The 13,211-nt window shown below is 36.3% G+C and overlaps 1 protein-coding gene across 1 annotated transcript; it reads right to left on the bottom strand.

Annotated features, from left to right (window-relative positions):
- Nucleotides 1-4,047: 4,047 nt before the first annotated feature.
- On the bottom strand, nt 4,048-11,159 carry LOC115446319 (E3 ubiquitin-protein ligase SMURF2). Its single transcript, XM_030172926.2, has 12 exons — nt 10,989-11,159; nt 10,847-10,885; nt 10,541-10,682; nt 9,716-9,816; nt 7,991-8,240; nt 7,408-7,623; nt 7,009-7,142; nt 6,639-6,871; nt 6,218-6,448; nt 5,435-5,674; nt 5,091-5,278; nt 4,048-5,007 (listed from the first exon to the last, which is right to left on the bottom strand). The coding sequence occupies exons 1-12, from the start codon at nt 11,041-11,043 to the stop codon at nt 4,359-4,361; spliced, it is 2,478 nt and encodes an 825-aa protein (XP_030028786.1). The 5' UTR covers nt 11,044-11,159; the 3' UTR covers nt 4,048-4,358.
- Between the last annotated feature and the right edge of the window lie 2,052 nt (nt 11,160-13,211).

A 13,211-nucleotide genomic window follows, 5' to 3' on the forward strand; every position in this document is an offset into this window, starting at 1 on the left:
AACATATTCTAGAATGATAAGTACAAAATCTAAGTGTAGAATAAATTTAATCACTTCATAGTCTTGTTCTTATCGCATACGAAAAAATGCAGTTGAAAAAGATGATACAATGATTTCCATTCGATACTTGCCTTAAATCGATATTCAAGTCGATGTCAATATTAATGTTCAAATATGGATGATCCCTAGATTGAACATGTTTTTTTTCTTTAAACCCACAGATAATAATAGGTTTTATTGAGGGACTTTTTGTCCATCACAAACGCGTTGCGAGTTCTAAGCGTTTTACGAGTTCATAATAATTATTATATATGAGTATATATTAATTTTTTTTATAATATAAAATCTAACAGTATACCTACACACTTCCTGGGAGTGCTTTGTATTCTCTTTGGGGAGTGCCTCCCAAGGGTTGGCATGCTATCCGTACCACAACAGGACCTACCGGACGGGGGGAGAAGTATAGGTTACCAGTATGGATGGAGGGGCAGAGTGGGAAAACGTTCGCAAGATCGTTTAGGTCTCAATGTTTTAATACAACCAAGAGGTAAGGCACTGATTTTTTTGCGACAAATGCCCTCCATACATGACTATGCCTTTAATACATGTAGCAAGGGCACAAAAGTGGCCTCAGGGGGAGCATATACATTAGACACGTTTATGCTATAACTAAAACGAAGATGGTTTAAACTGTAAAACGTAAGCACTGATTCGGGGTCTCGAAAGATATTACAGTTTATTCATTATGTATGATAATTTAAGGAAGGACATATTGTTTCATGATCTATGGAAAATATTCATTGATAACTAATAAGTAATAAGCAATGAGCAAATCTAATATAAAATGAATTGCATACATTAGTAATACCATAGTATCAAATTGGTACAGTCAGCCACATACGAAAATTATATATTTTCTCTTTGTGTGAAGTAAATACCTTTTATTTATGTAAAAATTAAAAAAAAGTTTAAAGTATCAAACTGTATAGGATGATGGTACAAATATATTATTACCTACTATCTACCCACTTTCTTATATACAGGGATATATGCACCACCATCTTAGCTTGTGTAGTACAAAATGCGTAACATATTTAAGCCTGCCCAAAGTGTATAAGACTATCATACTCTTTGGCCAGGTTATAAGTACCTCATATAAGGTGCGTTGGGGTTAAATCGGACGCTTTTTCGACGTGTTAAACAGTCTTCTCGAATTATTTTTTTACAATAATTCTATAAGAGCTATCATAATGAATCATTAACTTAGCTATATGTTATTAAATAAACTAAATGGTATATATTTTTTCAATACCTTATATATAACAGTTAATGTTTTATAGGGCTTTAAAAAAGTACCATACTTTTAGAAATGTGTGAGAAAGATAGGACCTTCACAGGTATAGTTCGGACTACTATCTAAAATCGTCTATGATACAGGGATTCTAAAATCCGTAAAAAGAGCATATTCTGAGCTAGATATTTAGTTATAAACATTCAAAAAATTATAAATTTCGTAAATTATTTTTAGAAGCGAACTTTTTTTTTTTAATATTTCTAGGCATACGATCATACCCCACATGAGTGACACTATAGATATTTTTAAAAATATTCGGAGAAATAGTACAGATACGTGTAAATAAACAATAAATAAACCAAATTGACCATTCATCTGAGCTAAAAAAAAATACACAATTACTGAGTTCAGACGTTTTCGTGTATAAATTTTGATAAAAACTTGCAATATTTTACAAGTGCTAGATAGAACGATTTTTATCCGTTCTTTAACGACAAATAATTGTATGGGTAAAGATCGGATCTCAGGGAATATACGTGTTTCGACATATTTGAATAAACAAGTCACAAGATTTATTTCCTTTATGATAGTACATACCTACAAAATTAATTGAAAACAGTAAATACTCAATTAAAATTAGGTAAATTCTTGCATGGGGTTAATCCGGATCGGCCAGGGAACGACAAAACACCGATATTCTGTTTGTTAGCACCGTAAACATTATTTACTTGACGGATTCACTCATGTGAACTAGTGGGATGTAGGGTACAAGATGGGGTCGCAGGTAGTGTTGTCCGAAAACAAAAATTATAACACAATTACGAGTTATTTGATTTATACGATGTTATACCTCCTACGATCTTACCCCAACGCGCCTTATGAATAATTATATTATCATTCCAATAGGTACTTGCATGTTGGATTAGTTAAAATAATTGTATCGTTATTTATAATATAAAAAATGGAATATAAATCACAGAAAATGCATAACATATTTTATTACCATGGAATTCTGTAATAATTCCGCATGTTAATGTCCCCATCGCAGCTCCCATTGCATCAATAGTTGATATAAAAATTAAAGCAAAGTTATTGTGCAAAAATACTTTATTTTATACCTTTAAACATATAAGTTCATTACAGCTAATAAATATTTTTATATCACTAAACAGTCGTAACATGAGTTACAACCATATTCCTTGAATAGCTATAAAGGGCACTTATCCTTTCTGCATATTTCAACTTTAATATTATTGAACGAAAATCACATTTATTATAGTTTAAACAATATAATATCAATTATTTAGTATGTATAGGTCTTTTAATATTGTGTGCTTAAAAGTCACTAACACAACAACACAACAATGTTTGGCCATTCTAAATTACACAAAAGTGAAAGTTGAAACATGCAAATCCATTTATATACTTTTTACAGCGCTAATAAATATAATTCGACATATTATCACGCTCTTACGAATACAAATTACAAATTGTCGCTTAGTATTACAATATACAATTTATAAACAACTGGAAGATTCCTTATAAATAAAACTTCATTAATATGTGATATCAGTCATAAATAATAAAAACGCAACTATACAATCTAAATTTGTCATTGCATATACAATTTATGTCAATATCATGATTTAAAACAATAAGGCACCAGTATTATGAGCAATCGCCTACACAAAATAATGACAAAGAGCAAATTAACTATAATAAACTTGCATATACTTGTTGTAAATTGACAATTTCTGTTTTGTACTGAACAATAAAATTATCTAGAAATATATTGCTAAAGTAAATGACTTCCTATTATTCTATTTTGTACACAATAATATAATAATAAAATATGCTAAATTATTATGCTGTATGATAACATATATTATAACAACCATACATGTTGAAGACTACTTCACTGGAATATTACTCAGGTTCGAAAGAACATTGTGCAGCATTCAAAATTATTGTGGTTTATAGAAGACCTTTTAGTGATTGCTTTACAGAGTATACTAAAAATATTGCTATACATTATTTCAAAATATTCTTAAGGTTATAGCTTAAGGTCCATTTTTCATACATTTTGTTTCACCTTTAATCTGGGTAACTAAACAAGTATTGACAAGTAAAGAATTTAAATTCACGTCTAGTTAGTGATTAGTTCTCGCAGTTGAAAGAAAAACGTAAAAATAATTAATAATCATGGATATTTCGGCCTTTAAAATTTAATATGACGAAATTTTATAGGCAGAAATATCCATGATTATTAATTATTTTTACGTTTTTCTTTCAACTGCGAGAACTAATCACTAACTAGACGTGAATTTAAATTCTTTACTTGTCAATACTTGTTTAGTTACCCAGATTAAAGGTGAAACAAAATGTATGAAAAATGGACCTTAAGCTATAACTTTAAGGGGAATCAGAATTTTCACACTTGTTTTATTAAGAAGAATGTTGTTATGGCGAATAAAAGTTTAGTTTCGTTTATTGATCTATTATAAATTTAGAAGATATTTATGTAATTTTTTTTTATGATAATGGAGGAATTAGAAATAGGTTCCATGGAATATGTTAGGACTATAAATATTTAAAGCTTACATATTATAATGTGCTATTATTGTTTGCGTACAATTTAAGCTACAAATTAACATTGTCATAATTTATTTGGACCAACACCAACAACACAGAGTATACGGAACTGAGATATTCGGCCTACTTGGCCAAGCTCTTGACTATTTACAAATAGCAAAGAAATAAAATAAGTTTTTATTAAATCATTGACATTCTTTGCATACTTATCCAGTCTTCTAACAAAAGCTGCTCTCTCAACACAACTCATGTTGCATTTGTATCAACATTCATAAGGAAAATAAAGTTCATGGAGTATAACATATATAGTTAAAGCATTTTAACAAACTACAATATCTTTTCGACAAAAACTCGAGCTGGAAACAATCTACAACTAAAACTGAACACATTTCGACACTAAGTCTGTCATCGATAACGGTCGGTAAACGACTACGAGGCGGTAATACTCAACATGCGTGAACGATCTGAGGAATCATTCGACCGCGAAGCCGGCCGTCTCGAGTACCGCCTGCTTGAGCTTATCATGTAGGCGCTCCTTGCTAGGATAAGGAGGCAGGTCGAGCCGGTTGAAGCACGTGTGTGCCTTGGGCAGTGAGTCTGGCGAGGCGTCCGCCACCAGATGCAGCGTGAAGAGACGCGGTGCCGCAGCCCCCGTCGAGCCCTGCAACGCGCGGAAGCCCGCCAACGGAACGCGCCGCGACCCCGTCACAAACTGCAGCAATCGCGCGCGCATCTCTGCGTCGAACTCCTCCACGATCTCCCAGAACCAGCCCACGAGCGGCGCATCAGGCGGCACGTGCTTGAGTCGCGTATGTCGACGCCAGTCCGCCGGGTCGAGGTCGGCGCGGCCCGCCAGAAGCGGCTGCAGGTCGCGTGGTGATAGTGGCCGCAGCAGCTGCGGGGGGATCAAGTCGGCCAGACCTCGCTGTAGAGCCAGCCACTGCCGCTCGGCGCCGCGCGTAAATCGGTGTGCCACATACAGTCGCACATACTCGCGCTTGTTGGCGTCGGTGACGGCCTCGGCAGCGCCGCCGGGTCGCAGTTCCACGCTACGCACGGCGCCGAAAGACGAGCATTCCACCGAGAACGTCGTATCGATCACGCCTTGGATACTATTTTCCCTGAAAAATAAAATATAATATAAGCGAAATGAATTCCTTTGGTTGTTGGTTCAAATTATTTACAATAATAACTATGAACTGACAGCATCCAGGAGAGGGAACGATGTAATTCAGGATCGACATCACGTATATCTCTCAAAGTAATGGGTCTTCCCAGGAGTTGCTTGTAGAATGGTGCGGTAAACGCTGCATCCAGCTGGTGCCCATGAAACAAGGCTACTCCCAAAATGCGTCCAGCGAAATGAAAATATGACAGATGTTCTGGATTCACCTGTCATAGAAAATAATAACTTTATTCAATTATCATGATTACACAATTATGATGGAAATGTCAAATCGTTTTTAATTAAACTGTGCTATTATTCAACAATAACAAAAATAAAAATCTGCTATTGCTAAAATAAAAAAAAGAGATTTGGTTGCTCACCCCTGAGTCTGGATTTATCTGTAGGGCGTATCTATCGTCTCCAGCATTAGCATATTGAAACAAGCCATAGTGTGGGTTGAATAGCTCTCTGCCTAATAGGTGGAGCCATTCGCGTGCCACACCACCATAGTCTAATCCTTCCTCACCTCTGAACTTAACTAACAAACGTTTGCGCAATTCCTTGCCTCTCAGTTTCATCACAAGTCGGTAAGATTCTTCTAGTATCTCATTTCGTGACACCTGTGAAATTATAATTTACTATTGTAACAAGTAAATTTATAAATCAGATAACCAATATTATGCTATTATTTTTCGATAATAATATTTAATTGCATGCATGTACATCTACTTTCTGTATTTGTCTTAGGTTAGGAATTATATTAGTTACTAGTTTTTGCACGCAGCCCGGCCACGTGATAAAGTTTTTCGGAGATAAAAGGGCTATACACTACAACACTAAAAGAATTTTTCAAATTACACCAGTAGATCCTGAGATTAGCGCGTTCAAACTAACAAACGAAACTGTTCAGCTTTATATAGTATTGAAGAATAGATTATTGTTAAAACACATTTGTAAAGATTCTTTTCATTTAGGATGCACAGTTCAATAAAGATATAGAATATAAATATTCTGTTGTTTACAAACTCGTAAGAACCAATATTAACTTGTTATTGAGGAAATGGCACATTAGATTTTTTTTTATCGCATTCTTTCATAATTTTTATAGTTGTAGTGAATGTATGAATAAACACTTGTGTGTACTTGAGTAAAATAGTACTAACTTCAATTCTACAGTGGCCTGTTTGGGGCTGCAGCGCTTGCAGTTCTGTACGCAACACGCGTGCCTTGGCGGCCAGGTCGCGTTTGTATTTAGGCAGTGCGTCAGCGTCCGCCGGCTCAGGAACGGGAGCAGCTCCGGGGCCGGCGGGAGCGGGCGCGGGCGCTGCGGCCGGACTCGGCGCCGCCGTGCCGCCCGCGCCTGGCGGCGGAGGTGCCGGCGACTCTGTCGTTGTCTGTCAATAAATACACAACTTTTTAATTATATTAAACTATAAGACAGATAGCAAAGGTCAATATTGCAATAGAATAGGTACTGAAAGCACAATATATGAAGAGTTTTTCATGTATCCTAAAATGAAAATACATACCATCGTCGTATACTTATGATTGGCCAATTTGTTAATCCGCAAGAAATATACTCACAAATCTAGCGGAGAGCGCGAGGCGTGGGTCGGTGAACTGTGTTGTGCGATTGTTATGGTCGACAAAGTATGGGCGGCCGGAGGGAGCGTGGCGCATCTCCCAGCCCGGCGGCAGCGGCCCGCCCGCCGCGGCCGTGTGTCGCAGGTGCGCCGGCACGCGCGGGTCGTGCCACGTGGATGCGCCCGTCACCGCATTGTAAAAGTACACTTGGCCTTGCGCCGTCGTTCGCATCTCTACAACAAACATACGAAACAATGAGAAAATGGGACAATTATTTTTATTTTTAAAATTCCAAAATATTGTTTTACACCTGATTATTTCATCGCCACTTAGATTGCTATAACAAATTTACATGAGAATATAATCTCACCATAGCCAGGTGGTAGGTCTGTAGCAGATATTGGTGTGGTGGGTGTCATAGGCGTAGTGGGTGTGGTGGGACTCGTGGGCGTTGATCCCGGAGCGGGCTGGCGACGTACGGCGGTTTGAGGTTGGGGTTCGGGTCTAAAATTTCAATCACATTCATCTGAATATACATATTGTAAAGAAAAAATTAATGAATCAATCTTTATATCACAGTTTCTGCTTATTACTACAAGGTGTATGCCCAATGTAAAAAAAAAAACAGTAATATTATATCAAATTAAAGCATTGTTACAATCTAATGATTCCCACCAGACACAATTCTTGTAGTTATGTAACAATACTTTATACTTTCCAGTCATTTAACACTGTTAAACTTATTCTCACTGATCATAAGAGTAAGTACCTCAATGAAATGGAAGTGGTGTGTTCATCAGTATCGGAGACAGTGTTAGATGGAGAGCAAGGCGAGGAGGGTGCGACGGGCGAGTTAGGGGCGGAGGTGAGGGGCGCGGGCGGGGCGGGCGGCGCCGGGGACGTCGGCGGCGACGGCGAGCGCGACTCCTCTTGTGTCGGCCGCTCCCACTGCGTGCGCCGCGACAGGTGGTTCACATAGTAAGGCCTGCAGACCACACAATATAAGCTCGCATCTTCTATCCCGAATGCGTAGACATTGATGCAAGCAGTGCACTAATATTTCATCAGACTTGCTTGCATCCATTAGATATAAGTGGCAAGCTCAAATTAAAACTGTTAATTGAAGGTCACATTACTTATATTTTTGTATTTAATGAGTCATTAAAATATTAATGAAAATGAAAATGAAATCTTGGAACTACTTTAAATTTAATTATGCTTGTCTGATTTAAGATATGCTTTGTTTTGGAATTTTATCACGCGATCAAGGGAGCGAAAGCTGAAGTTTAAGGAAGTGTTGCTTCTCATTTACAGTCTTAATTGTTTGAATAACAATCAGAAGAAGGATTTACCTTCCACTGGACGTAAATCTTTCTTCCCAATGGGGTGGTAGTGGAAGGTGAGAAGAGTTTGAGTTGATTGGCGGGTCTCTAGGAGCTCGCACTTCCCCAGCAGGTCCGACGACTGCGAGCGGCGAGCCTTCACCAGCCGCCGACGCGGGCTCCCCGCGTGTTCCATCTCGCGACAACAGCGATATTATCACTTGGCCGCGTACTCCGCACGTCTCGCCTGATCCGTCTTCACATAACTCTAGACACTGATCTGATGACAATAATAATTATTGGCTGTTACATTTTATTACACAACAACATGCTTATTGAAATATGAAGTTAGTTATTAATTAACAATAGATTTTTTATAATCCTAACTTAAACCAACCTCGTCCTAGCCGAATTTCGACCACGGCGCCAATCTCAACGGAGATCAGCCAGGTACGCAGTATATATTATAGTGCACAAGTGTGTGCGCAATACACAGGTATACTGTGTTCCTTCACTCTCATAGTTCGATGAGACGGCAAGATACATTACCGGAGAGAAATCAGGCGCAGGACCAACGGCTTTACTTGCTTTCCGAGGCACAAGGTTATCACACCGCCAACTTCCTAACTCTGAGCTGCGACTAAGTAATTTTTAAGATGGAAAAACTCAGTCACAATTCAGTCACGATTCGAACCGAGGACTTCAGCGCGGTAGTCGTATTTGTACCATGTACAAATTACAACTATACCACCGTGGCAGTCTTCATCAGTTTTTGAATCCAATGGTTTACTTTATGCAGTGATACGGGTAAATCTAAAGAATTGCTGTCATTTTCATTGTGAGTTATCTATCAGTTAATTTTCATTTTTGGAGTTTTTACATGATTTACCATCTGAATGAAATACTGGCTTTTGAACAACAAATTTGCAACATTTGAAATAAAACAACTTCAGTTTCATTGCCACTTATAAAAGAATAGACACAGAAAATAAAAGTTAAGAACCATAAAATAAAATTATTATGTAATTAGAAAATATTCCAACCTGAAATATTTTTAATGATTTTTAGGGTTTAGCTGTGATTGTATTGCTTATAAAAATATTTTTTGCTTATGTATGTTGCTATGTAGGAGCTATGATGTAACAGATCAAAATGCATAAATGTTCACAAGCTTTCCCCCAAAGTGACAAGACCTTGTGTATAATATTTTTTTGTTCATATAATACATATTTAGGAAATGAGGCCATTATACAAATATAGAAGCTGAGGAAACACAATGAATGTTACATAAGTACTTCATAATTAGCAAATTTTTTCTCAAAACTGTACTTTTATAATGTTATTTTAACAAAGGCAGAAAAGTGAAAGTTTAAAACAAACAAACTAACTCTGTGCAAATGTTAACTGTGGTCAATAATTAAAATTCTGCACACATCAAAATCAATTAGTCCTTGGTGAGGTGAACTGACAATATGTATTATGCAATATGTCTTATATGAAAGATTGCATGAATCATAAGTGCACAATAGTTGTTTCCAGATATTCCAAGTGTTAAAAGGTGTTACTGCAATACTGTGACATGAAATGTCTAATGGAAGCATATTGCCAAGCCAGACTTTTTTAATTCAAACACAGCAATATGACTCAAAAACTCGGTACCCAAAATAAATGATAGGGATGTTGTCCAAATAATAAGTCAAGCTTGACAAACATGGGTTTGGGCACTCATTACAAAAAATATGGAAATCTACTTACATCCAGTATCTTTCAACTTATGGACAGTGGAAGGCAGTATGCGTACACATCCTAGGAATCCAGAACCCTGTCTTTTATGCACTTTTCGTTGATTCCAAACACTGTAATTAATAAAAATCAATTATATAATGTTAGTTTTGGTCCAGATAGGTTGTTTACTGATGAAGGATGATTACCCCTTACTAGTCAACACAATTATGCAGGCCTGTTTGAACCAGATATTCACAGGCTAGTCTCAGAATGTGACAAACTCATGTGGGCCACTATGACAAGTTTTTACATTTTGTATACAATGGTTGATTTCTGGGTGGATAAAAAATATATCCAACTACCAGCACAACTTAAAAAATTAAATAGGAAAGACATATAGAAGTTACTATGCGAAATATGAAATGATAAAGAAATGGATAATCCTTAATGTAATAGCATATTATGAATTATGAGTCAATATATAGGATGCAACAAGTTAAATTACCAAGGTGAGATTCTTAGTTGTAATCCAAGTCAGAGTAGTTATTGCTTGTTCAACCAAAATTAGGTCACAGAAGAATCATCACCTTGTGTATTATCATTGTTTTGTAATATGTGTGCAAAAAATTATCTAGAGGCCACCCAGATAAATGTAATGTTTAGGATAATACCCATCATGGTGTATTATCGTCATGGCCACCTCACATGTATAAATAATTAGTTTTTGTCATTGCAAGACATCTGTATAAAAAATTTACATAATAGATATGGCAGTAGAACATTATGCTAATTACAGCCAAAGGTGATAAAGTCATGATTAATAACGTCAATTTTAAAGATCTTTATATTCATCACCTAATAGTGATTCCATCTCCTTTTGTGAGGTACAAATCGTAATGAGTATTCCACTTAGGGTCAAGAGTTGCTTTCACTGTGTTGGTTGAGTACACCTGACCGCTTCCATCCACTGAAATTTTCGCAAATGGGTCTGGCAAACCTGCAACAATTATACAAATAAGAATAACAATCACATTAGGACTAATTATTCACATTTGGAACATTGTTTCGATTCGCTTGCACGTCATGTTGTGCTCACCTTGGAAAACACTTTCATAACATTGAATTCATATTTAAAGTACTGTTAAAAATAATTTTACTTACGAAAAAGATCTCTCCGGACCAAATTCCTTGCACAAAGAACTGAAAGAAAAATAATCGTGAACGTTAATTACTGGAATGTGATACCCAGAAGCAAAATATTCACAAACTCCCGGAAAGGCATCTTTGCAACCGTTTTACTCACTCGTTAACCGTATTTTTTGAGCACCGTATTTTCGGTTGGACATTGGTGTCGACATTTTATAACATCAATGTTTATTATCGGCTTAAATCTACTGTTTTATAATAGTTTTACATCACACAATTTGGATATAAACTTTTCAGCCACCATTTTTCTTTGACTGAATGGAAAAGCACTCTGTGGGAATGAATGATTCATGGATAGATTATAACATAAGTTCTTTTCTACTGCAGAGCGTATAAAAAAGATGACACTATACTTCGTACCACAAATTCAAATTACAACATAATACTTTAAATTGAATATGACGAAATTTTAAAGGCCGAAATATCCATGATTATTAATTATTTTTACGTTTTTCTTTCAACTGCGAGAACTAATCACTAACTAGACGTGAATTTAAATTCTTTACTTGCCAATACTTGTTTAGTTACCCAGATTAAAGCCGAAACAAAATGTATGAAAATGGACCTTGAGCTACCACCTTAAACTTAAAACTACAACATAATAATTAAAATTATTCTATGATATCATGCTTCTAACCAAAAGTGATTGTTTGAAAGTGATGCAGTGACTGAATGCTCTAGATTGAATGTAATTATATATGTCGACGGTGAAAGGCTAATTGACGTAATCGATATAAATAAGAAACGTGTTGAAAATGTCTTACTTCTCGGATCACATCACTAAAGCCATAAATTGTCAAATAAGGTGAATGACTTTTTGAATTTTGTTTGTTTTTGTTTACTTTTTATGTTTAGTAGGTAGGTACTTCTTTGATTGCTTTTAATTTTTTTATTTATGCTTCAAAATTAGTTTTACTGATCTCTAATGTATATTGTCTAGTCTTAAGTGTACAATTTGTACTTGTGTCTAATGTCTATGTATGTACAGTTGAATGTGATTTTGTCGACATTTTAAGGCGATAATACACATGACCGTGTTTGGCACACTTGCATTACTCTTTGTTCGTGTTACTTATGTATGACATTTTTGTGTATTCGCTTTAGCGTATAAGTGATTATGCTAACTAGCATACCTATATCTGGCTAGCAGTAAGATAGCACATCATTTGATTTACTTACTGGTATGTAATGTTAGTGAGGGGTCGCGTGGGCAACTATTTGCGCCGTCATGTTGCAAGTACAGGCATGCAAGTTTTACTCGCAAATGTAACTACAGTGTGCCAGTTACTTTTATCTTAATATTGTATTTTAGAGGCTTGTGTATCTCAGCCTTTAAGACGGGACTCTGTTGCCCGAGGTGCAGCCCCAATTTAGGTAGGCGCTACACCCTCTCATATGAACGTCATCTTCATAAGGCTTATTTCCACACTAGTACACATGGCACTAAATAGTTTCTAGTAAAGGAGCGCCACAAAATTTTACGCGTACGCATCTGAATAGCTAAGACCGGACCTGGCAACCGTCTTTCTCTGCCCGGACAGTCCATATCTCTCAATTATTACCTATTTCATGTCAAAACACTGAAATTGTGCCGATTCAAAACTGTATAATACACATTTCAATTCATTTTATAATAATAATAATAATAATAATATCAGTCCTGTATTATATACTTGCCCACTGCTGAGCACGGGCCTCTACTACTGAGAGAGATTAGGCCCTAGGCCACCACGCTGGCCTATTGCGGATTGGTAGCCTTCACACACCTTCGAAATTCCTATAGAGAACTTCTCAGATGTGTAGGTTTCCTCACGATGTTTTCCTTCACCGTTAAAGCGAACGATAAATTCACAAAGAATACACACATGATTTTTTAGAAAAGTCAGAGGTGTGTGCCCTTGGGATTTGAACCTGCGGACATTCGTCTTGGCAGTCCGTTCCACACCCAACTAGGCTATCGCCGCTGTAAACATAAACATAATATTATATTCAGTCGAGTAGCAAAACCAGGGATGGTGTTAATCTAGGATGTTTCCCTCGCCAATATAAAAAATAATTGAAAGTTTTAGAACGTATTGTTTATGGTACTCCAAATATTATTCAAATTCAAAGCTAGTCAATTCACTCTAAAAATAATATTCCTACGTATAGCATAATAAATTATGTAAAAGATGGCTCATCGCCTTGGTACTCCTATTTCGTTGTGGATTCGATGCAACACATTTTTTTAACCATACTGCAAGAACGATTAATAAAGAATAAACCAAATTGTAATAGAAAACGCACAGAAAGTATTGCCTGTCCTGGATATGAAACCTTT

The sequence above is a fragment of the Manduca sexta genome, chromosome 12, assembly GCF_014839805.1.
Source record: "Manduca sexta isolate Smith_Timp_Sample1 chromosome 12, JHU_Msex_v1.0, whole genome shotgun sequence".
Classification (NCBI taxonomy): domain Eukaryota; kingdom Metazoa; phylum Arthropoda; class Insecta; order Lepidoptera; family Sphingidae; genus Manduca; species Manduca sexta.